This window comes from Prionailurus bengalensis, chromosome C2 (genome assembly GCF_016509475.1).
Source record: "Prionailurus bengalensis isolate Pbe53 chromosome C2, Fcat_Pben_1.1_paternal_pri, whole genome shotgun sequence".
In the NCBI taxonomy this organism is placed as follows: domain Eukaryota; kingdom Metazoa; phylum Chordata; class Mammalia; order Carnivora; family Felidae; genus Prionailurus; species Prionailurus bengalensis.
This window is the reverse complement of record NC_057350.1, coordinates 82,992,493-83,019,033: the sequence shown is the minus strand read 5'-3', so window position 1 is coordinate 83,019,033 and position 26,541 is coordinate 82,992,493. Positions and strand designations below refer to the sequence as shown.

The following is a 26,541-nucleotide window of genomic DNA, read 5'->3' as shown; positions in this document are numbered from 1 at the left end:
AGGGCTTGGAGAAATAGTTATTGTTTTCTTCCTGGAAGCTCTTTATGAATGGCTGTGAGTTTGCTAAGTAAAGCCAGATACTCGTTTATGTATGCCTTTCTGTTGTGTGGGTAATTTGGCAGAGTTTTCATGTCAGGTAATAGTTAAAGTGATTTGAGAGCATGTTATCAATCTAGTTTGATTTACCCATATTAGTGTAAGAGAAATTTCTCATTTCTTATCTTCCCAATATTTTTAGCTTTTCCCCAGCACTATGTAAACATAAATATGCTCTAGTGTTTTTTATGTTAAAATAACAATTTAAAAAATCTCTTCAGTTTCCCTTCTCTTCATATCAAGCCTTCTTTCCTTCTTCGCCATAGGTTACTGCCCCATGTCACTCTTCCTAGTCATAGCCGAATGTCTTGAAAGCATCATCTAGGTTGTACTTCCATTTTTCCCACATCCTAATAACTCTTCAACCTTGCTTTTAGTGGATCAGCTATGCCCTCCATGTTCACTATATCAAGTCATATTTTTCACATTTTACTTACTCATTTGTTATTAATTCGAGGGGCATTGAGTGTAAGGCTCCGAGGATGCTTCAGTGACCCTAGTGGACAGTGCTTATTCTCTCAGAGGCTTACATTTTAGCCAAAAAGTTTGACAACAAACAGATAAACCAGAAGTATAAAAAAATAAGTGTTATGTTAAAAGTCAGTCAATATGATAGAGGATGTGAGGCTACCTTATAGATTGGTTAACTGTAGAAAATCTCCCTAAGGAAGTAACATTGAGTCTGGAATCTGACAAGAAGGAATCAGCAATGCAGAGATCTTGGAGAAGATTGTTCCAGGCAAAAGCAACAGCTAATGCAAAAAAAAAAACAAAAAAAAAAAAACCAAAAAAACAAAAAAACAAACAAAAAAAACCCCTCATGTTGAAGTTACAGATAAAGGGCAAATAGACTTGGAGCTTGGTCGAAACAGAGAGGTAGTCCTTTCAGGGCAAGGTCCAGATTTTTCCATTTTATTCTGAGTGCTCTGGGAAATCATTAAACGGTTTTAAGCAAGATGACTCTGGTTTACTTAGGTATAACAGAATGAAGGTGGGAGTCAAGATCAGAAGAAGTAAGATTAATTAGACACTGTTTCAGGAGGTGGTCTTGACCAGAGATGGTTGCAATGAGATGGAGAGAGATGGCCTGATTTTGGATATGTTATGGCAGTAGAATTGATTTGCTAATGAATCAGATGCAAGAGTGTGGAAGTGTGGGAAAGAGAGAATTTAAGGATGACACTTAGTTTTTTTGGCTTGAGATAAATGCAGGTAGTGATGCCTCTAAGAAGACTGGATAGGTCGAAGTTTGAGAGACAAAATCAGGAATTCTGTTTTATTTTGAGATTGCTATTAGATATTCAGGTGAAGATACCAAGTAAGTGGTTGGATATATGGATCAGAGGGGAGGTAGGGCTAAAGCCGTAAATGTGTTAATCATCAGTACAGAGATGTATGATCACAGCACGGGCTCATAGGGTGGTTAGTGAGAGAAGAGAAGAAGTCCCAGAACCTGCCTCAGTCTCAAGACTCTCCCATGACACCTCACTCTGTTTTTCCTCTTAATTCTCTGGTTGGTCCTTATCATTCTCCTTTGCCAACCTCTGCTCTTCTAACAGCCCTCTTCCCTTGTCTGTCGGGAGTGTAACTCTCATAGGAACAGAATATAAAGTACTATACACTGCAGGTCACCACTGTTCCTCTTCTGAATATTTTCACAGATCAGTTCTCTCCATCCTTAAACACTTCAAGCTTCTTTCTTCTGTAGACCTTCATCCTTACTGCTTCAGCCCACATAGTCCCTAGAGTTCATCTCTGCTTTTGCCTCTCATTATATGCATCCTTTAGGTCCTAAGTTAAATATTGCTTCCTCAGGGATAACCTTCTGAATACTCTAGAGCACGTCAGGTTGCTTTGTAACACATCACATTTGTAAATGAATTATTTGTATAATTGAGTAACTTCCCCAGGTGTAACTCACATATCATTTTCTGCCCCTCCCTTCTTTTGTTAAGTGTCCAAGATGAACAGTAGTTCTGTAAGGGTAGAGACTAAGTTGAGATTTGTCTGATCTATCACTTTATCTCTGATGCCTAGGAGTGGGCCTGAATGAATATAAGTGTTCAGTAAATAATTTGTAAAGCTATTGACCAAGGGCAAAATGAGTATGGAAAGGGGGAGGATGGAGAGAAAAATAGACATTGGGGATGTTTGAAAGTAGCCATTGTACAATTAAAAGTAGTATTGAACCTACAACAGCTGTTACCCTGACACTGTGTTTGAGTACTGTTGATCCTTGATCAACAGGATTTTGAACTACACAGATATATTTATATGTGGAATTTTTTTCAATAAATGCAAGCACAGTACTGTAAATGTATCTCCTTCTCTTTATAATTTTATTAATAACATATTTTCTCTATATTTATTGTAAGAATACAGAATATAACACACATAACATATGAAATAGGTGTTACTTGGCTATGTTATCAATAAGGCTTCTGGTCAACTGTAGGCTATTCATAGTTGAGTTGTGGGGGAGTCAAAAGTTATATATGGGTTTTTGTGTGGGGATGAGGAGGGGTTAGCGCCCCTAACCTCCACATTGTTCAAGGGTCAACTGTACTTCAGTTTTTTTCAGAGAAGGACTAAGATAGATAGGGAAGAGTATTTAAGATCTTCTCCATTGTTAAAGCTTTAAGGAAAATAATTGGTGAGACAACTCTTCTTTTTACAGGTAGTTCTCATGTGTTGGGAAAATCGTCTGTATGATGCTATGATCTATGTTTACAACAGAGGCATGAATGAATTTATTAGTCCAATGGAGGTAAGATATTTCCTAACTTGGACACACATTTGTCTATGAATGGCTTTTTTCCTATTCATTTACTTTGAATAGATTCTGTTTTCATCCAATCATTGTTTAATTTCTTGTAGATATATTATTAGACTTGCACCCATTTTAGCTTGGTGCATTAGGTGACCTTGAATTTCATACCTTCTGCCATTGCTTTCTTTTTTGTCTGCATAAATAGGTATTTAAATCCCAGGGAGCAATAGATAAAAGTAATGCCTGCCTGTTAGACTAAGTTGGTTTGTTTGTTTAAGAATTTTTGATATTATAGTAAGTTTTCCAAAAGGCATAAAATATTCATATACTTACTGTGTAGTAAATGTACTATTAAGAAATATTATTTGTAGATATATTGTGCTGGGGGAAGGTCCTCATAATGGTGGAATATCTTTATTTGTCAATTGCTAATTTGTTGCTTTTTCCAGTTTAGCACTTAACAGCATGCATTATAATTTATTCTCCTAATCACTAAAAAGCACTTGGTCTTATTTTAAGAAGAACCAAATGCCGTATCCACTGTTATTTGCCTTAAATTGAGGACAGAATTGTAGATAATGGATTGTGGATATATGTAGCACCCTGCGAGCCCATTGTTTTATTACAATGACTAATTACCTGGCTTAGAAGAGCCAGGCATCTGTGGAAGGCATCCAGTCAACCTTTTTTTTTTTTTTTTTTTTTTTTTTTTGCGTATTTAATGGCTATCCAAAACTGTCTTTGGTATTGCTAAGTCAGCAGTTGTCTTGTGATATTTCATGCTTTCTTAAACACCCTTAGCTTTGTAGGTAGGTGAATATTACTCTAATTCAAAACTCCTCCAGTTTTGGTTGTCCCTCTCTTCTCTTGGTCAGTTTCCAAAATGTGCCACAGCCCTCTTCCCCTGGTTTTGACCCTGATTGTGTGTCTAGTAAGGATTTTTTACACTTGAACATCTCTCAGCTGCTTTCCTCCGAAGTCCAGTACATCCCTGGAAAGAACTGTCAGCTCAGTGAGATCCAGGACCTCCCTACATGCAAAAAATGTTTTGTCTCACTCTTAAACCACAGTTAGGAAGAATTAATGCAGTTTCTGTGGGATCCTCCAATTGGATGGTCCGCGGAGGGAAAGCCCCAAGAAATTCCCAGAGAATCCGGGGAGAGCTCCAGGCCATCAGAGGGTCTCATTTGGGCCACCAAATGTTGGACATCCCAGTTGCAAATGTGGGGTGCTCTGATCACATGGGGGCTGGTGGCACAGGTGGTGAAAGAATTCACCCAAGGCAGAAAAAGAGATAAAAGTTTACTGAATACACCGCAAAGGTGTGGAAGGCAGGCAGGACAGCAAAGGAGAGACAGCAAAGGCAGTGGTGAGTGGCCACAGTTACAGGGTGAAGTCAGGGAATATGGGAAAAATGGAATTTTCTTTTCTTTGGTAATCTTAGGAACTGTGCGTGGTTATAATTGGTCAGTTAGGGACTGTGGCTATTTTGAGGTGGGTCGCTCAATGAACCTATTTGAATTGCCTGTTTGCTTTCAGCTCCTTGGTCTTGGTTGCCGTGGGCCCTTTTACCTTGATCAGGTTTCCATTGCCCAAGCCCATTCTCTAAAAGCGGCCTCTACAATTCTGCCTTCTCTCAAAATAATCCTTAGAAACAGATTCTAATTTGATATATTCTATGGTGATAAAAATGATTGCTGGGTTTTTGTTATTGTTGCATTTTAAATTTTAGTTTTGTGTGTGTGTGTTTTAATCCTCAAAATCTGTTTTGCATTTATATCTACACATCTCAGATGGGCTGTGGGCTATTAAGATTGCCTTGTTTTGTGTTAAGAGAGGTTTTCAAGTTTAATGGTTTTCAGAAAGAGCTTGGTATTTGTTATTAAATAGTCATTTGGAGAGTTTAGCAATGGGAGGTTAGGTAGGTGTGTTCTGTGATTCCGTATTTGTAACTTTCTGCTCACAAGGAAATCACTTGTCATTATTTGAAGTTTAATTATTTTAGCACTTAAAGAGGTCTAAATTAAAAGGTCTCCTGCCTCTTGAGAATTTCTAGATTTTCTGGAATGACAGCGTCATCATATTTGAGATGACTACCAGGGTCTCTGAAATCTTTCCTTAGTTGTAGCTGTGGCTGCAGCTACAGTAAGTGTAGGCTGTAGTAGTGCTTTGTGTTGGGAGGGAAGGCACTTCCTCTAGGAATTTAGGTCTCAGTGGGGGGAGGAGGGCTGCAGATTAGCTGACAAAAGACAGATTAACAGGAGAAAAGGAAAGGTTTATTCACACAAGTACTGGGAGCACTTAGTAATGAGGACTTTACTGGCTGGCGGGAACTAAAGGTTTATACACCTGTTTAACAAAATGTTGGTTAGCGGGGAGGGAGGGATTTAGGGCCTTCCTAGGAAAATAAGGATTGGGTTTTTTTTGGCTAATGAACAGTTTGATTTGCAGTTCCCAGTTCTAAGGGCCTGTCCTCTCCCAAACAGGAAACTCCCTCTGAGGAAGGCCAATGTAGTTTTATCATTAATCTTACTGTGTTTTCAGAGGCTGTGTTTAAATTTAGATAATGTTTCCTTTTGTGTCTGCTGTTCAGATGTTTTCAGTTTAAAATAATCTTCATTGCCATTTTGGTGGGCTATTAATCCCTTCACTTTTTTTTTTAAATCATTTTGATGAGCCTAAGGATATTTATATCAAATTACAACTCAACAAACACCTTTACCTAACTGGTATTTACTAAATGGTTTCTTTCAGTGAGGAATATGATAACAGTTGTTTCCTAGTGATTCTTGAATAATAGTTTGTGTCCACCTTAAAAGTTTTTGTATTTAATCCCAATAGCAAATAACTGATTTATTCAGAGAAAGGTGATTAATAGTATAAGATTCTTGATTGTTTTTTGAAAATACAATTTTTTTTAAAATGATGGTGATTGTTTTATTTTTAATTTTAATGCAGAAACTTTTCAGAGTCATTTCTCCTCCTCTGAATGCAGGAAGAACACTAACAGGTATTACTTTTCTAAGTCTTAATTTTTTTCTCCTTTTTCTATTTTAAGAAATTTCATAAAATTTCTTTCATAAAATTTTCATAAAATTTTCTTTTCATAAAATTTCATAAAATTCAATTTTATGTGTGCAGTATGAATTTTGATAATCATATATAATTATATGATCAACACCATAATCAAACGGTAGAAGGAGCTAGAGTTCCTTCACACTAAAAAGTTTCCTCCTACCTGTGGTACTCAAGCCTTTCCTCCAGGCTGACCTCCATGCAATCACTGATGTACTTTCTGTCACTACATTTCTTGTAAGTGGAGTCATACAGTAGGCGATCTTTGGTGTTTTATTTCTTTCACTTAGCTTTATTTCTTCACTTTTACTTCACTTGTTTGTAGAGATACATACATCTTGTTGCATGTGTTAATATTTTGTTCACTTTTACTTCTGAGTAGTATTTCATGGGTTGGATATACTGTCATTTGTTTATTCACCAGATGATGGACATTTGAGTTGCTTACAATTTGGAGCTGTTCTAAGTAATGCTGCTACATTAGTGAACAAGTTTTGTTTCTAATTAAACTTTTTTTATGAGGAAATTATAGAGTCACGTGCAGTTGAAAGAAATAACACAAGAGATCAGGTATTCTCTTTACCCAATTTCCCCCAGTGATAACACCTTGCAGAACAAAAGCACAATGTCAAAACTGGATATTCACACTGATAAAGTAGAGATACAGTTTTATTAACCACAGGTATCCCTTATATTGTCTTTTCCCCCCATCACCCTTAGATATGAATAAGTTTTTGTGTGGGCAAGCTCCCAACCTATTTTGTCCCCTCAAGTGGCCATTAGGTTGCTGATTTGTACAAGGCTTTTGGTTTTCAGAGCTCTGGTAAAGCTGGGGAAAGGGAGATGGGACTAGGTAAAGTTAAAATGCCACAAAGCTCGCAGAAATGAAGAATGCCTTTGATGGGCTTGTTAATAGACTGGACATAGCTGAGGAAAGAATCTCTGAGGTTGGGGACATAACAGAAAAGTTTAAAAACAAAACAAAACCAAAAACTGAAAAGCCAAGGGAAGAAGGACTGAAAAAAGCAGAAGAGAACATCTAAGGCCTGTGGGACAAGTACAAAAGGTGTAACTTACACATAATGGGACTGCCAGAGGGAGAAGAAAGAAAGGAACAGAAGCAGCATCTGAAGCAATAATTACTGAGGATTTCCCCAAATGTATGTCAGACATCAAACCACAGATCCAGGAAGCTAGGAGAACACCAAGCAGGATAAACAACAAAAAACCCCAAACCTAGGCTATTATATTTAAATTGCAGAAATTAAAGCTAGAGATTCTGAAAGAGGCCACAGGGAAAAAGAACCTTATTTACAGGGAGCAAAAATGAGAATGACATCCAACTTCTTAGAAACCATGCAGAAAGAAGAGAGTGGAGTAAATATTTAAAGTGTTGGGAACAAATACTTAAAATGTTGAGAGAAAAGCCCATCAACATAGAATTTTGTATCCTTTGTAAAATTATCCTTCAAAAGTGAAGGGGAAATAGACTTTCTTAGACAAACAAAAATAGAGGGAATTTGTTGCCAATAGACCTGTCTTACAAGAAATATTAATAGAAAATCTTTAGAGAGAAAGAAAATAATATAGATAAGAAACTCAGATTCAAGAAAGAACATCAGAATAAGTGAAGGTAAAACAAAAACTTTTATTTTTCTTATTCTTTTTTCCAAAGAATTGTAGAACTTACTGTATAAGAATTGCTTTTCAGAATGCCATCATTGCCACTAATGATTACGGGTACACAACTGTCAATTCCATCAGGTCTCTAGATCGGCATCCAAGTACAGATTCTTATGCAGCAGCAACACACATGCTGCTCCCAGCACCACGGAGAGTTTTACACGAGTTTAATTTGAACAGAACTTGAGAAACAGGGCTGTAAAGGAGAGCAACTCGAATGCCACGAATGGAACATAAAAGCGACGCCACCATGGAGTCAGGCAGGCAAATGAGAACACATGTCTTTCTGGGCTCTATGGTACAGCAAAATTTGAAGCAAAATTTCCAGGAAAAAATAAAACAAAACAAAACACATTTCCCCTCCTTATTGTTTTATCAATCTGGACGCTTTGTGTTGCGTGTAGAAAAAAATTTCTGAAATTCAGTTCACAGAGGAGAGGAGGACAGGGAATGGACTTGATTCTTTCCTTGCTCTGGTGTTCACTAGACATGGGCTGGGGAGGGAGTTTGAGCTCTCTTCAAAAAACATTGGCCTTTGCCAGGACAGACATGCATGGCTGTTAGTGCCCCTTGCTAATTGGTCTGCAGAGACCTGGGCTTTGTGAGGGAAATGATCTTCCTCAGGAGGAAACTCAGTTGACAAGCAGGGAAACTATGAGGAGTAGAGAAAGTGCAACCTGATTCCCCTCTAACCAGCCACTGCTGAGGCTCCAGACTTTTTACTGGGAAAAGGGAACTGCCTCAGTGATGCGCAGTCTTTTCAAAGACAGTGGCATGTCAGCCAACATCTAGGGGACTGAGTGTACCCCCCAGAAATCTGTGGTCCAGCAGAGAAACCAAGAGCTTAGCTCCAATAGTAGTTTCCAGAAACATACTGCCCAGTTTTCTCAGGATGTACCCCGACTTTTACAAGCTGCTCTGCCATGAGCCTCTGCAAATGGCGTCTTCTGGTCATGGAGTCTAGGGATGTTGCAATGTTGAGACCTGGACTGCAGTTCTGGGGTGTAATTGGAGTGGTGTCCTCTACCCCGAGGCCAGCTGAGGTCAGGAACCCACTCCCCTGCTTCCTTCCAAACACAGCATATATAGACCACACCACCAAGCAACAAGATTCAAACAGCTTGGCTCAAGAAGAACTCTGTTTTTCTTATTCTTAATTGACCTGTCAGGTAATAGTTCAAGATAATAATAACAATATATTTGATTATGTGTGTACGGATGCTTGTGTGTTTTATGTTTATGTATAAATGAAATGAATGGGAGCAAGGACACAGGAACAGGAGAGAAGAATTAAGAGTATTTTGTTAGTGTAAGATACTTCTAGTACCTGTGAAGCGGTATAGTGTTACTTGGAAGTAGATTTGGATTGTAAATCTATTTGGATTGTAAATCATTAGTAAATTTATGTTGCAAACTTGAGAGCAACAACTTAAAAAAGGATGTATAATTGATATACTAGGAAAATGAAAAAACAGAATTATATAAAATGCTCAGTTAAAACTTCAAAAGGCAGAAAAAGTGTTGAAGACAAAACAAGAATAAAGAATAAGGACAAGAAATAGAAAACAGTAAAATATGGTAGGCATTGATCCAAACTTATCAATAATCATTTAAAATATCGATAGTCTAAATACACCAATTAAAAGAAAGGGATTATTAGAATGGATCAAAAAATAAGACTCAACTAAAAGTTGTATATAAGAAACATTTTATTTTTAAGTTAAATTTTAGTTAACATACAGTACAATATTGGTTTGAGGAGTAGAATTCAGTGAATCATCACTTATATACAATACCCATTGCTCATTACAGTGCCCTCCTAAATACCCATGACCCATCTAGCCCATCTTCCACCCACCTCCCTCCATAAACCCTGTTTGTTCGCTATCATTAAGAGTCTCTTGTGGCTTGTCTCATTTTGTTTCCTCTCCCCCCATATGTTGTTCCCCCCTCTTCCCATATGTTCATCTGTTTTTGTTTCTTAAATTCCAGATGTGAGTGAAATCATATTTGTTTCTCTTATTGACTTATTTCACTTAGCATAATACATTCTGGTTCCATTCACGTCATTGCAAATGGCAAGATTTCATTCTTTTTGATGGCTGAATGATATTCCATCACACATGCATGCATACACGCACGCGCACACACACACCCCACATCATCTTTATCCATTCATCAGTTGATGGACTTTGGGGCTCTTTTCCATAGTTTGACTATTGTTGATAATGCTGCTATAAAAATCGGGGTGCTTGTTCCCTTTGAATCTGTATTTTTTTTATCCTTTGGGTGAATACCTAGTAGTGCAATTGCTGAACCGTAGGGTAGTTCTATTTTTAGTTTTTTTAGGAACCTCCATACTCTTCTCCAGAGTGGCTGCACCAGTTTGCATTCCCATCAGCAGTGCAAGAGGGTTCTGCTTTGTCCACATCCTTACCAACACCTGTTGTTTCTTGTGTTATTAATTTTAGCCATTCTGGCAGGTGTGAGGTGGTATCTCATCTTTTCATGTGTTGGTTGGTCATCTGGATGTCTTCTTTGGAAAAGTGTATGTTCATGTCTTTTGTCCATTTCTTCACTGGGTTATTTGTTTTTTGGGTGTTGAGTTTGCTAAGTTCTGTATATATTTTGGATGCTAACCCTTTATCAGATACATCATTTGCAAATATCTTCTCCCATTCCATAAGCTGCCTTATAGTTTTGTTTATTGTTTCCTTTGCAGTGCAGAAGCTTTTTATCTTGATGAGGTTCCAGTGGTTCATGTTTACTTTTGTTTCTCTTGCCTTCGGTGATGTGTCTAGTAAATTGCTCTGGCTAAGGTCAGAGAGGTTGCTGTCTATTTTCTCCTCTAGGTTTTTGATGGTTTCCTGTCTCACATTTAGATCTTTCATCCATTTTGAATTTATTTTTGTGTATGGTGTAAGAGAGTGGTCCAGTTTCGTTCTTCTGCATGTCACCATCCAGTTTTCCCAGCACCATTTGTTGAAGAGACTGTCTTTTTTACATTGGATATTCTTTCCTGCTTTGTCAAGGATTAGTTGACCATACAGTTGTGCATACATTTCTGGGTTCTCTATTCTTTTCCTGTGACCTATGTGTCTGTTTTTGCACCAGTACTATACTGTCTTGATGACTACAGCTTTGTAATACAGCTTAAAATCTGGAATTGTGGTACCTCCAGTTTTTTCTTTTTCTGGATTGCTTTGGCTATTTGGGGTATTTGTGATTCCGTACAAACTTAATGATTGTTCATTCTAGCTCTGCGAAAAATGCTGGTGGTGTTTTGATAGGGATTACATTACATTTATAGATTACTTTGGGTAGTATAGGCTTTTAACAATGTTCTTCCAATCCATAAGCATGGAATGCTTTTCCATTTCTTTGTGTCCTCTTCAATTTCTTTCAGAAGTGTTCTATAGTTTTCAGAGTATAGATCTTTTACCTCTTTAGTAGGTTGATTGCTAAGTATCTTACTGTTTTTGGTGCACTTGCAAATGGGATCAATTCCTTGATTTCTCTTTCTGTTGCTTCATTATTGGTATATAAGAATGCAACCGATTTCTGTGCATTGATTTTATATCCTGTAATTTTGTTGAATTCATGGATCAGTTCTAGAAGTTTTTTGGTGGAATCTTTTGGGTTTTTCATGTACAGTATCATGTCATCTGCGAAGAGTGAAAGTTTGACTTCCCCCTTGCTGATTTGGATGCCTTTATTCCCTTGTGTTGTCTGATTGCTGAAGCTAAGACTTCCAATACTATGTTAAACAACAGAAGTGAGAGTGGACATCCCTGTCATGTTCCTGATCTCAGGCGGAAAGCTCTCAGTTTTTCCCCATTGAGGAAGATACTAGCCGTGGGTATTTGGTATATGGCTTTTGTGATGTGAGGTATATTTCATCTATTCTTACTTTGTTAAGGGTTTTTATCAAGAAAGGATGCTGTATTTTGTCAAATGCTTTTCTGCATCTATTGACAGGATCATATGGTTCTTATCCTTTCTTTTATTAATGTGGTGTATCATGTTGATTTGCAAATATTGAACCAGCCCCACAGCCCAGGAATAAATCCCACTTGATCATGGTGAATAGTTCTTCTAATGTACTGTTGAGTTCAATTTGCTAGTATTTTATTGAGAATTTTTGCATTCATGTTCATCAGGGATATTGGCCTTGTGGTTGTCCTTTTTTAGTGGGGTCTTTGGTTTTAGAATCAAGGTAATGCTGGCTTCATAGAATGAGTTTGGAAGTTTTCCTTCCATTTCCATTTTTTTGGAACAGATTGAGAAGAATAGGTATTAACTCTTCTTTAAATGTCTGGTAGAATTCCCCTGGGAAGGCATCTGGCCCAGGACTCTTGTTTATTGGGAGATTTTTTTTTTCTTTTTAAATCTTTATTCACTCACAGAGTGCGAGCAGGGGAGGAGCAAAGAGAGAAGGAGACACAGAATTTGAAGCAGGCTACAGGCCCTGAGCTGGCAGCACAGAGCCTGAGGCGGGGCTCAAACTCACAAACCATGAGATCATAACCTGAGCCGAAGTTGGACGCTCAACCAACTGAGCCACCCAGGTGCCCTGGGAGATTTTTGATTATTCATACAATTTGTTTGCTGTTAGGGGTCTGTTCAAATTTTCTATTTCTTCCTCTTTCAGTTTTTGTGGTATGTGAGTTTCTGGGAATTTGTCCATTTTTTTCCAGATTGCCCAGTTCATTGGCATATAATTTTTTTCATAGTATTCCTTTATAATTGTTTGTGTTTCTGTGGTGTTGGTTGTGATCACTCCTTTTTCATTTCTGATTTTATGTATTTGGGTCTTTTTTCTTTCTGATAAGTCTGACTAGGGGTTTATCAATTTTGTTAATTCTTTCAAAGAACTAGCTCTTAGTTTCATTGATCTATTCTATGGGTTTTTTTTTTTTAATCATTTATTTCTGTTCTGATCTTTATTATTTGCCTTCTTCTGCTGGTTTTAGGACTCTATTTGCTGTTCCTTTTCTAGCTCCCTTAGGTGTAAGGTTAGGTTGTGTATTTGGGTCCTTTCTTGCTTCTTGAGATAGGTCTGAATTCCAGTATACTTCCCTCTTAAGACTGTCTTTGCTGCATCCCAAAAGTTTTGGACTGTTGTGTTTTCATTTTCATTTGCCTCCATGTACTTTTTTATTTCTTCTTCAATTCCCTGGTTAACCCATTCATTCATTAGTGTGATGTCCCTTTTTTTTAATGTTTGTTTGTTTGTTTGTTTGTTTGAGAGAGATAGCAAGCCTCAGAGGGGCAGAGAGAGAGGGAGAGAAAAATACCAAGCAGGCTCCGTGCTATTGGCTCAGAGCCCGACATGGTGCTTGAACTCACAAACTGTGAGATAGGGGTTGATGAAAAGGGAGAGATGAATAGGCTGAGCACAGAGGGTTTACAAAAGTGAAACTATTCTGTACAACTGACAATACTGTAATGGTGTTCATATGTCAGCATAAATTTGCCAAAACCCATACATAGTATGCACAACATTAAGAGTGAACCCTAATGTAAACTATGGACTTCATGTGATGATGTGTCACTGTAGATTCATTGATTATAAGAAATATATTACTCTGGAGCAGATGTTGATAGTGGGGGAGATTGTGTGGTGTGGGGATAGGGGATATATGGGGAATATCTATACCTTTCTCTCATTTTTGCTGTGAACCTAGTGAAACGTCTCTAAAAAATGAAATTTATTAATTAAAAAAATTGGAATTGAAGCATATTATAGTTACTCATAATTTCAAGCAATTCAGGTTTATTTGCACTTATGACAACACAGATCTGGAGTACAGTAAAACCTTGGTTTGCGAGCATAATTTGTTCTGGAAACATACTTGTATACCAGAGTGAATTTCCTCAGAAGAAATAATGGACACTCAGATGATTCGTACCACAACGCAAAAATACTCATATAAAAATGATTATAATACTGTAATATAATACAAAATAATAAAGAAAATACAATATAGAAAGGAAAATAAATTAAACTGCACTTACCTTTGAAAACCTTCATGGCTGCTGTGAGGGAGATGAGAGAGGAGGGTTATTGTGCAGGATGACTTTCACTATCACTGATGGAATCACTGCTGTTTATTGCCTCAGTGGAATCTTTTTTGTTTTGTGCAACTTTAACAAGGAGCCTATCCAGTGACGCTTTCTTTTGCCTCCTTTTGAGAATTTTGTGGAAATGTGACATTGTATTGTTGTTAAATAGATTCATTGCTCTCACTGCTACAGCCTTATTTGGGTAGTGCTTTTCTACAAAATTTTGTACTTTTCCCACATTTTATACATCTCCCTAATCTCATTTGAAGTGAGGGATTTCTCTGCCTTTTTCTCCTCCTTCTCTGCAGGTGAGATGCAGACACAGACTTCTTATAAAATCTTGCAATATCGGCCACTTGCATACCTCATTCATACTTTGATGATTTCCTTCTTAACTTCCATTGTAATCATCTCCTTCTTACCGCCTTTCTTTTCAGTCTTTTTCTGCATGCAGTCCATTGTATATGCTTGCATGGATGTTGGCTACAGTACAGTATTAATAAACTCTTGGCATATACTATATTTAATGTAGCTGGCAGCAGAGGAAAGGGTCTATATCTGGAGGCAGCCTAATCTAGAATAAAGCAAAGCATTGCTAAGCTATTGTATGGAAAAACAAGGAACTGTCCATAGGTGCTTTGAAGTGACAAAAAATACACTAGTGCCAGTTGTGGGCACCTTCCACCGTTCTGAAAAATCACAGATTACTGCCAAACACCGTGGCCTGAGACCGAGCATCTGAGCAATGGGAGACGATCACCCACAATCCTGCAAGTGAAAGAGAGAAGAACCACTGGGTCAGTTGTGATCATGTGACATTCAGCATCTTGTACTACTCATATTGCAAGACATCACTCGTTTATCAAGTTAAAATTTATTAGAAATGTTTGCTTGTCTCGTGGAACACTCACAGGACAAGTTACTCAGAATGCAAGGCATTATTGTATTTAGAAAGGATTACTGATTAAGAGATGTACACTTGCTTACATTATGCTCACTATTGATATACCAAAAGTAGAAATTTCAGTTTATTATAACCAATCGCAAATCCCTATAATCTGCACACCATAAGAATTACTGGTCACTTCACCCACTCTTGAGGCTTTTACTTTATTGTCTTGTTGCCCTTGACCCCTTTGCCTACACCTGATATAATTATATTTCTGATTTCTTTTAACCAAGAGATAGACTTATATTATCATGTGACAGAATCTTACTTTTTAGATGTAACTTAGAATAAAAAGGGTCCTAAAGATCATTTAATCTAAGTCTCTTATTTTAAACATTTGTGAACAGTGGCCTTCACAACCCTAGAGCACAGTGGGTGGTAAGAGTCCATGTTACAGATGAGAAGACATTATTAGTCCTTAATATTACTTAATTGGTCATGACCTTTAACTCATCAACTAACTGCCTGCTCTACACTTTACCCTGGTCCCAAACTATTGGTTAAGCCAACAATATATGGTTCTCTACCCTCAGATGTATTCCTTCTTCTGTATGCTTCATTGACTCATTGGTTTTTTGTCTGTGAAAAGAATCTAATGGAAATTCTAAAAACAAGAATTAAGGTGGTTTTTTCTCTATGTATTCTTTAGGAAGATACTTAACTCAAATGCCAAGTTTTATTTTTTGTTTCCACATAAAGATTTTATTTCTGAAAAGGTTTTGAGAGAATTGCTGAAGATACTTTTTCTGTTTTAGATGAGCAAGTTGTTATGGGCAACAAGCTGCTTGTATATATTAGGTAAGAGATTTTTTTTTTTAATTTATCTACATGTACTTTTTCTATAATTCTCCCTCCCCCCGCCCTGTATTCTTAGAGGTACTGTCATGTCCTATGTGTATAGTGCTTTTCATGTTTTATTGCTTGTACAGTAGTGGTTTTCAACCATGGGTGATTTTGTCCCCCATTGGTACACCACCCCACCCCCCCCCCCCCGATCTTTGGCAATGTCTGGAGACATTTTTGCTTGTCACATTTGGGGCTGGGAGAGATATGCTGCTGGCATCTAATGGGTGGTGGCCAGCGATATTGCTGAGTGCATAGGGTAGTCCATACAATGAAGAATTATCTCTGTCAAAGTATCAATAAGGCTGAGGTTGAGAAAGCCTGGTGGTAGAGTATTTTATTTTTAGCACTGGAAACTCTGTGGAATATGTGTTCTCTCTCTTTTTTATAAAAGGGCAAGAGATGTGTTTAGGTCATGAAAAAGTTAGTGACAGAGGTTAAGCTGTGAAAATTTTATCTCCTCTCCTTACTCCTCAAACAGAATTCTTTCCACAAACTATGGAGGCTCAGAATTATGTCCCAATAGAACTTTTGGACAGATAGCTGGCTGGCAGGGTGGCAGGGCAGAAGGTGGCAGAACCTGCCAAAGCATCATTTTAGCTCCTATCTAGTGCCAGAGTTAACTTTGAGACCTGTTTCACACTTGTTACATCGATTCTTTAGAAGAACATATGCAGCATCTTCCCAGTACTTTATTGTCTGTACTTGAAATTTCTTAGAATATGCTGTCTCTAATCCAACATTCAAAATTGATGGCTTGTTCAAAGAAGTTTAAAATTTGTGCCTTCCCCCCCAGAACGAGGACATATTCAGAAGACATCTTTATAGTTGAACCCGCAAGGCATAAACCATAAAACATTAGCCATAAGGAAGGTCTTATTTGGAGGTAAAACTGTATAGTTAATTTCTCATCAGTTTCTCCTCTCCCTGAAGACTTGTTCTGTTGCAGACATTTTCCAGACCTTTGTTAGACTAGCTTGTTCCCTGTCTTTAATCACTGTTCTTAGAGCCATTGGTTTGAAGTTTGTGAGAACATTAGGCTTTTCACTGGTAAAACATAGCGTAATGGTGCCATTAGGTATTTTTCTGGTGCTGAGTATGAGACTTTCAGATAGTCTGTTCTCATTCCTTCCTGTCCACTTAGCGTGGCGTAGGTTTCTTTTAGGAAAAATAAGAAGAAATGAAAGTGCTTACTCTGTCACGGGATGTGTTTATTTCACCACCATCCCTGTTGCTCACATTTTCTGAACTGGCTTTCATCTTGATCAAGTTTGAACTTGATGTGACAAAAGCTGAGTGTGCTTAAACACCAAATGAGTATCTTGGGTTTGAGAAACAATGTGTTACCTGGAAGTTAGCCCATTACAAGTCACCAAATCTGTTCTCCTTTTCTTCTAGCTGTTGTCTAGCAGGCCGAGCCTATCCCCTTGGTGACATCCCTGAAGATCTTGTTCCCTTGGTTAAAAACCAGGTTGGTGCTATTTCCACACCTCTTGTTAATATGTACTATATTATGATCCACACCTCTTGTTTTATGATCCACACCTCTTGTTAATATGTACTATAGATGAACTGTAATTGAAGGTTACATGTGAGTCAGGAGCTATCTGCTATGGTAGGAGAGAACCTACCCACCATCACTACAGCCAGTAATGATAGCGGAATCAGGTTAGAGAAGTTACAACATGGTGGCAATTTAAACTAAATTCCACCTGCCTTTATTTTGTCCAACTGGCAGTTGTTGCTTCAGCAAGATACTTTGTAAGGAGAGAAGATCGTCAACTTTTTTTTTTTAAACTTGAAGGTTTTTGAATTTCTGATTCGCCTGCATTCAGCAGAAGCCTCCCCTGAGGAAGAAATCTACCCCTATGTTCGGACTTTGCTACATTTTGACACAAGAGAATTTCTAAATGTATTGGCACTGGTAAGAGATAATGTGATTTTAAGATGTTTTTAGAGGAACCAGGGTAATAAATTTTTTTTAATGGAAAGAAAGATGTGTATGCAGATACAGTTTTGATAACCTGACAGCGAGCAGTAAACATTTCAAAATGTTTAATTTTGTTGCGCCACCCATATTTTATAATTCTTTATCTCCCTTCCTTTCCCCCTCGTCCTTTTGTCCCTTCTTCTCCCCCCACTCCCCTGTGTCTCTCTGTCTCTTTCTAACACATCCTTATCAAAAAGCTAAAGCAGAATTAGATGTGTGGTACATTTTTGGTTTCATAAATTATATTATTTCATATACTGCATATGGAAGAAGGTTGAAGGACATGTAGTGGTGATGAGAATGGAAATAACTGGAATTTAAAAGGAATCTGGGAGCTTCGTGCTGAAAAAAAATCCTTATACATGTTTAATTAAAGATGGATTTGGGTGAGCCAGGTTGTCTATGAAAATGCCCCCAAGGGAATAATTATATAACACATAATATATCATTCCAATTAAATAGTATTGTAGTTGTTTTTTTATTTTTTTATTTATTTATTTTTTTTTTCGACGTTTTTTATTTATTTTTGGGACAGAGAGAGACAGAGCATGAACGGGGGAGGGGCGGAGGGAGAGGGAGACACAGAATCGGAAACAGGCTCCAGGCTCCGAGCCATCAGCCCAGAGCCCGACGCGGGGCTCGAACTCACGGACCGCGAGATCGTGACCTGGCTGAAGTCGGACGCTTAACCGACTGCGCCACCCAGGCGCCCCTGTAGTTGTTTTTTTAAAAGCTTTTGATGATATGGATAGTGCTTATATTACAGTGGTTAGTGAAACAATAGACCCACAAATGTATAAAACACACAAATGTTGCATATGCACAATATTTAGAGAGAAAAGACCAGAAGGAAATAAGACTTAAATATTATTAGTGATTGTGAGATAGGGCAAATTTCTCTAATGAGCATACAGTACATTTATGAATTGAATAATGTAATAAACTGTTAAATAAAAAGAAAGCCTATGAAAAAGTTAAGATTCCCAGTTATATTATTCTTTTAATTAGTTTATTTGAATATTTGGCTTCAGAAGTAGTAATTTTAATTGCATAGGAAGAAGGGAAAAGAAACTTAGAACTGGAAGTCAGATCTGATTGGTTTAAGAAACCTTGGGGCGCCTTGGTGGCTCAGTCGGTTGAGCGTCCGACTTCAGCTCAGGTCATGATCTCACAGTTCGTGGGTTCGAGCCCCGCGTCGGGCTCTGTGCTGACAGCTCAGAGCCTGGAGCCTGCTTCACATTCTGTGCCTCCCTCTCTCTCTGCCCCTTCCTTGCTCATGCTGTGTCTCTCTCTGTGTCAAGAATAAATAAACATTAAAACAAATTAAAAAAGAAAAAAAAGAAACCTTAAACAACCTTAGAGAACATAAGAATAGTTGGTCTCTGGCATGTAGGAAAAAAGAAACAAAGTGATGAGGCAGGGGGTAGAGAAAAAGTAGTAGAGAGCAACAAAGAATTTTAACTAATTTTCCTTTTTTTTTTTTTAAGGGCTCTGGTAGCATTTGGAATTGTGCTGATATCTGAATTGAGGATTGATTGATAGTACGGTTGCAGTACAATCTCATTTGCATAGCAAATATGAGCACCTAGTATGTCACATGTACTGTACTAACTGGGAGTGTACCCTTGGTTGACAAGATATAAACCCTGCCTTTGTGGAGGAGAGCTTCTAGACTTTTAGATAAGTAATTATAGCAAAGTGTAGTGTGTGCCATTGGTGAAGTGCAAGATGCCGTACACACACCTAAGAGAGGAATCTAATGGAAGGTTAAGGAAGGTTTCTTGTATGAAATGATGTTCATGTTGAGTCTCAAAGGATGGATAGAAATTAGGTTAGGATTAGGGAAAAGTATTCTAGGTAGAAGGACAGAATATATAAAAAGGCCTGGAAACAAGACAGAACAATGTATACTAAGGAATTGGAAAAAAAAAAAAAATCAGTATGACCACATCTTGGGGTGTAAGGAAGCCTATAGTGAGAAACAAATCGAAAAGGTAGGAAGAGACTGAGTTTTTTAATCCATGGTGAGAAGTTTAGACTTCTACACTAGAGTAGTAGGTAGCCACCGAAACCTTTTAATTAGAGGAATATCATGATTTGTAGTTTAGAAAAACTCCCCCTAACTGTTGTATGAAAATGAGTTGTAATAAGACAACTTTGGAGGCAAGAAGATATGTTAGCAAATTTTTGTAGTAATCTAAGTATAGTATAGAGGTGGCTTGAATTAAGGCTGTGATACCAGGAATAATAAGATGTGAAGGGATTTGAAAGATATTTTAGGAAGCAAATTGGCCTAAAACATAGGGCCTATTGTGCCACTGGATGTGAAGGATAAGACAAATGGGAAGTGTCAAAGATTCCTAGATTTCTGACTTGGTTAATTGTATATATGGTGGTTTATTCATTAGGGAATCAGAAGAGAAACTGGTTTCTCAGAAGATGAGGGGTAGGACGAGGTTGTGGTGAGCGATGGGGAAACATATAGATATTAATTCTCTTTTGGACTTAATGAATTTGAAATGCTTGAAAGGCACGTGGAGGTTTTCTTACATGCTTGTATCATGTGTTGGCTGCATGCCCAAGTCCCAGAGCTGGAGAAATTGACAAGACCTAGGATCCAAAATCCTGGACTCACTACCTATTTTGCCACGATTGATTCATCATCCAACTTTCCTAATTCAGTGAATATGTCTTAATAAAAAACATTTTCAGGGGCTTGTAATTTATGTGACAGATTTTTAAATCCCGTTTTACCACTTTTTTCACTTTGGAATATTTTTTAAAGTAAGGTTTTTAAATTTAGCTTCCTTGAGGTATAATTTATATAAAATATAGTATGGTTCATCCATTTCAAGAGAAGAGTTTTACAAATGCATACGGTCTTGTGACCACTCTTACAACTAACATGGAACATTTCCATCACATCCTAAATGCCAGCCCCTGGCAATTGCCAATTTGCTTTCTAATACTGAAATTCTGCCCTTGCCAGGATGTCATATAAATAGTATCATATGCTTTGTAGTTTTTTCGGGCTTCTTTCACTTAAAATAATGCTTTTGAGATTTATCAGTGCTGTTGCTTGTATTAATAGATTGGCCCTTTTCTTAATAAGTTTTTATTTAAATTCCAGTTAGTTAACATATAATATAATATTAGTTTCAGTTGTACAGTATCGTGATTTAACATTTGCATACAATATTCAGTGCTCATCACATGTGTACTCCTTAATCCCCATTACCTATTTAACCCATCCCCCCCACCTCCCCTCTGGTAACCATCAGTTTGTTCTCTATAGTTAAGAGTCTGTTTCTTGGTTTGCCTCTCTCTTTTGTTTTCCCCTTTGCTCATTTGTTTTGTTTCTTAAATTCCACATATGAGTGAAATCATATGGTATTTGTGTTCTCTGACTGACTTAGTTCACTTACCATAGTACTGACTCCATCTGTGCCATTGCAAATGGCAAGATTTCATTCTTTTTTATGGCTGAGTAATATTCCATTGTGTGTGTGCGTGCGCGCGTGCATGCCGTATCTTCTTTTTTTTCTAATTTTTTTAAAGTTTATTAATTTTTGAGAGATGGAGAGAGGAGAAGGTATAAGTGGAGAGGGGCAGAGAGAGAGGGAGACACAGAATCCAAAGCAGTCTTTAGGTTCTCAACTGTCAGCACAGAGCCCGATGCAAGGCCCGAACCCATAAACCTTGAGATCATGATGTGAGCCAAAGCCAGACGCTTAACCAACTAGCTACCCAGGCACCCCCACCATATCTTCTTTATCCATTCATCAATCAGTGGACACTTGAGCTTTTTCCATAATTTGGCTATTATAATGTGGTTATAAACATCAGAGTTCGTGTATCTCTTCAATTTATTTTTGTATTCCTTGGGTAAATACCCAGTTGTATGACTGATGAATCATGGGGTAGTTCTATTTTTAACTTTTTGAGGAACCTCTATATTGTTTTCCACAGTGGCTACATCAGCTTTCATTCCTACCAACAGTGCAAGAAGGTTCCTCTTTCTTCATATCATCACCAACGCCTGTTGTTTCTGTATTGTTGATTTTAGGCATTGTGACAGGTGTGAAGTGAAATCTCATTGTAGTTTTGATTTGCATTTCCCTGATAATCAGTGATGTTGAGCATCTTTTCCATGTGTCTGTTGGCCATCTGTATGTCATCTTTTGGAAGAATGTTCAAGTCTTCTGTCCATTTTTTAAGTGAATTATTCATTTTTAAGCTGTTGAGTCTTATAAGTTCTTTATATATTTTGGATAATAACCCTTTATCAAATATGTCATTTGTAAATATCTTCTCCCATTCCATAGGTTACCTTTTTAGTTTTGTTGATTGCTTCCTTTGCTGTTTTTATTTTAATATAGTTCTAGTAGTTTATTTTTGCTTTTGTTGCCCTTGCCTCAGGAGATATATCTTGAAATAAGTTGCTATGGCTTATGTCACTGTCTATGTTCTCCTCTAAGATTTTTAGGGTTTCAGTTCTCACATTTATGTTCCTAATCCATTTTGAATTTATTTTTGTGTTTGATGTAAGAAAATAGTCCAGTTTCATTCTTTTGCATGTAGCTGTTCATTTTTCCCAGCAGCATTTGTTGAAGACACTGTCTTTTTCCCATTGCGTATTCTTGCCTGCTTTGTCAAAGATTAATTGACCATATAATTGTGAGTTCATTTCTGGGTTTTCTATTCTGTTGTATTGATCTTTGTTTCTGTTTTTGTGCCAGTACCATACTGCTTTGATTATTACAGCTTTGTAATAAAACTTGAAATCCAGAATTGTGATGCTCCCAACTTTGCTTTTCTTTTGTCAAGATTGCTTTGGGGGTGCCTGGGTGATTTAGTTGGTTAAGGGGCCGACTTCAGCTCAGGTCATGATCTCGTGGCTCATGAGTTCGAGTCCCATGTTGAGCTCTGTGCTGACAGCTCAGAGCCTGGAGCCTACTTTAGATTCTGTGTCCCCTTCTGCTCTGTCACTCTGTCTCTCAAAAATAAATAAACATAAAAAAAAAAAGTGCTTTAACTATTTGGAATCTTTTGTGGTTCCATACAAATTTTAGGATCATTTGTTGTAGCTCTATGAAAAATGCTGTTGGTATTTTGATAAGGATTACGTTAAATCTATAGATTGCTTTGGGTAGTGTAGATATTTTACAGTATTTGTTCTTAGTGCATGACATGGAATGTCTTTCTTTCTTTCTTTTTGTTTTTTTAAAGTTTATTTATTTTGACAAAGAGAAAGCATGAGCAGGGGAGGGGCAGAGGGTGAGGGAGAGAGAGAATCCTAAGCAGACTCAGCACTGTCAGCATGGAGCCCTATGCAGGGCCAGAACTCAGGAACTGCGAGATCATGACCTGATGTGAATTTGGACACTTAACAGACTCAGCCACCCAGGTGCCCTTGGAATGTCTTTACATTTCTTTGTGTCATCTTCCATTTTTTTCATCAGTGCTTTATAGTTTTTAGAGTACAGCTCTTTCACCTCTTTGCTTAGATTTATTCCTAGCTCTCTTACTGTTTTTGGTGCAGTTGTAAGTGGGGTTGATTCCTTGATTTCTCTTTTTGCTGCTTTGTTATTGGTATATAGAAATGCAATAGATTTCTGTATGTTGATTTATATCCTGCAACTTTACCGAACTTGTTTATCAGTTCTAGCAGTTTTTTGGTTGAATCTTTAAGGTTTTCTATATATAGCATCATGTCATCTGCATATAGTGAAAGTTTTACTTCTTCGAAGTTTTTACTTCGATGCTCTCAATGCCTTTTATTTCTTTTTGTTTAATTGCTGTGGCTAGGATTTCCATTACTATGTTGAATAAAAATGGTGAGAGTGGACATCCCTATCTTGTTCCTTACACTAGAGGAAAAGCTCTTAGTTTTTCCCCATTTAGGAGGATTTTAGCTATAGGTTTTTCATATATGGCCTGTGTTATGTTGAGGTGTGTTCCCTCTAAACCTACTTCGTTGAGGGTTTTTATCATGAAAAATGGTATACTTTGTCAAATGTTTTTTCTTCATCTATTGAAAGGATCATATGGTTCTTATCCTTTCTTTTGTTAATGTGATGTATCACGTTGATTGGGAATATTGAACCACCCTTGCAACCCAGGAATAAATCCCACTTCACTATGGTGAATGCTTTTTTTTTTTTTAATATATTGTTGGATTTGGTTTGTTAATATTTCATTGAGAATTTTTGCATCTGTGTTCCTGAGGAATATTGGCCTCTAGTTCTCTTTATTTTTTTATTATTTTTTATTTTTTTAACGTTTATTTATTTTTGAGACAGAGAGAGAGCGTGATCAGGGGAGGGGCAGAGGAAGAGGGAGACACAGAATGTGAAGCAGGCTCCAGGCTCTGAGCTGTCAGCACAGAGCCCGACGCGGGGCTCGAACTCACGGGCCGTGAGATCATGACCTGAGCCAAAGTTGGACGCTTAACTGACTGAGCCACCCAGGCGCCCCTCTCTTTATGTTTTTTAAGTTAATTTATTATTTTGAAAGAGAGAGAGAGAGCGAGCAGATAGGGGAGGGCCAGAGAGAGGGAGAGAGACTCTCATGCAGGCTCTGTACTGTCAGTGTGAAGCCCGATGTGGGGCTTGACCTCATAAACCATGAGATCATGACCTGAGCCGCAGTCAGAGGACACCAACTAAGCCACCCAGGCACCCCTTCTTTTTTTTTTTTTTTTAAAGTTTATTTATTCTAGTTATCTTTTTTAGTGGTGTATTTATCTGGTTTTGGTATAAGGGTAATGCTGGCCTCATAGAATAAATTTGGAAGTTTTTCTCTCTTTTCTGTTTTTTGTAATAGTTTGAGAATAGATATTAACTCTTATTTAAGTGTTTGGTAGAACTTACCTGTGAAGCCATGTGGTCCCGGACTTTTCTTGTTTGGGAGTTTTTTGATTACTGTTTCAATTTCTTTGCTAGTTATTCATCTGTTCAAGTTTACTGCTTCTGCCCATTTCAGTTTTGGTAGTTTATATGTTTCTGGGAATTTATCCATTTCTTCTAGGTTGTCCAATTTGTTGGCATATAGTTTTTTATAATCTCTCATAATTGTTTGTATTTCTGTGGTGTTGGTTGTTATTTCTCTACTCTCATTATGATTTATTTGGGTCCTTTTTGAGAAGACTGCCTAGGAGTTTATCCATTTTATTAATTTTTCAAAGAACCAGCCCCTGGTTTCATTCAGCCCCTGTTCCATTTTTTAGTTTCTGTTTCATTTATTTCTGGTCTTATCTTTATTATTTCCTTCCTTTTACTGTTTTTGGATTTTGTTTGTTCTTTTCCTAGCTCCTTTAGTTGTAAGGCTAGGTTGTTTATTTGAGATATTTCTTGCTTCCCGGGGTAGGCCTGAATTGCTATAAAGGTTTGGACTCCTTTTGCTGTATCCCAAAGGTTTTGGACCATTGTGTTTTCATTTTCATTTGTGTCCATGTATTTTTTTCATTTCTTCTTTGATTTCCTGGTTGAACATTCATTGTTTAGTAGCATGTTGTTTAACCCTCCTGTATTTGTGGTCTTTCCAAATGTTTTCTTATGGTTGACTTCTAGTTTTGTAGTGTTGTGGTCAGAAAAGGTGCATGGTATGATTTTAATCTTTTTGCATTTGTTGAGGCCTGTTGTGTGACCTAATATGTGACCTATTCTAGAGAATGTTCCATGTGCACTTGAAAACAGTGTGCATTCTGCTGTTTTAGGTTGGAATGTTCTGAATATATATTTAAGTCTATCTAATCCAGTATATCATTTAAACCCATTCTTTCCTTGTTGCTTTTCTGTTTAGATGATCTGTGCATTGATCTAAGTGGGTGGTAAAGGCCCCTACTATAATTGTATTATTATCAAGTAGTTCCTTTTTGTTTGTTACCAATTGTTTGATATATTTGGGTGCTACTTGTTTGCTGCATAAATATTTACAATTGTTATGTCGTCTTCTTGCTGGATTGCTCCCTTTATTATTATATAATGCCCTTCTTTGTCTCTTGTTACAGTCTTTGTTTTAAAGTCCAGTTTGTCCAGTGTTAAGTATTGCTACTCTTTCTTTTGGCATCCATTTGCATGATAAATATTTCTCCCATCTCCTCACTTTCAGTCTGAAGGTGTCTTTATATCTAAAACGAGTCTCTTGTAGGCAACATGTAGATGGGTCTTGTTTCCTTATCCATTCTGACACCCTATGTCTTTTGACTGAAGTATTTAGCCCCTTACATTCAAAGTTATTCCTGATAGATATGTATTTATTTCCATCTTATCACTTACTTTGTGGTTGTTTTTGGAGATTTTTCTCTGATCCTGTCTTGTCTTTCTCTTGAGTTTTGCTGATTTTCTTTAGTGATATATTTGGATTTCTCTTTGTTTGTTGCATGTTTATTAGTGGGTTTTGATATATGGTTACTATTAGGTTTGTATATAACCTCTTCTGCAAATAATAGTTCTTATTAAGTTGATGGTTGTTCAACTTTGTATCCATTCTCTTCCCTTTTGTGCACATTTTGGGTATATGTTATTGTATTTTATATCCTTTTTCTTGTGTGAGTTGTTTGGCTGAATATTAGAGAAATACTCATTTTTACTGCTTTGTGTTTTGTGCTTTTATACTGTTACTTTTGTCCTCTTCTTTCCGCTCAAAGAGTCCTCTTTACTATTTCTTGCAGGGCTGGTGTAGTGGTCACGAACTCCTTTAGTTTTTGTTTGTCTGTGAAGCTTTTATCTCTCCTTCTATTCCAAATGGTAGCCTTGCTGGATAGAGTATTTTTGGCTGCAGATTTTTCCCATTCAGCACTTTGAATATATCAAACCACTGCCTTCTGGCTTGCCAAGTTTTGTTGAAAAATCTCCAGATAGCCTTATGGATTTTCCCTTGTAAGGTAATGACTTCTTTTGTTGCTTTTAAGATTCTTTTCTTCATTGCTATATTTTAAAAATTTAATTACAATATGTCTTGGTGTTGGCCTGATTTTGTTGATTTTGATGGGTGTTGTGTGTGCCTCCTGGATCTAGATGTCTGTTTCCTTCCCTGGATTAGGGAAGTTTTCAGCTATTATTTCTT

The 26,541-nt window shown here is 37.3% G+C and overlaps 1 protein-coding gene across 9 annotated transcripts in view; it reads left to right on the top strand.

The window, feature by feature from the left end:
* VPS8 (VPS8 subunit of CORVET complex) overlaps positions 1–26,541 on the top strand; it is a 254,914-nt gene that overhangs the window by 88,610 nt on the left and 139,763 nt on the right. For all 9 annotated transcript variants that reach the window (XR_006299413.1, XR_006299414.1, XM_043594694.1 and 6 more), the window contains 5 exons: positions 2,774–2,863; positions 5,825–5,876; positions 15,395–15,437; positions 16,881–16,953; positions 17,287–17,406. Coding sequence is in view for 7 of the 9 variants with exons in the window: in XM_043594694.1 (XP_043450629.1) it covers positions 2,774–2,863; positions 5,825–5,876; positions 15,395–15,437; positions 16,881–16,953; positions 17,287–17,406 (378 nt within the window). In the remaining 2 variants the exon portion in view is untranslated. The remainder of the gene's footprint in view (positions 1–2,773; positions 2,864–5,824; positions 5,877–15,394; positions 15,438–16,880; positions 16,954–17,286; positions 17,407–26,541) is intronic.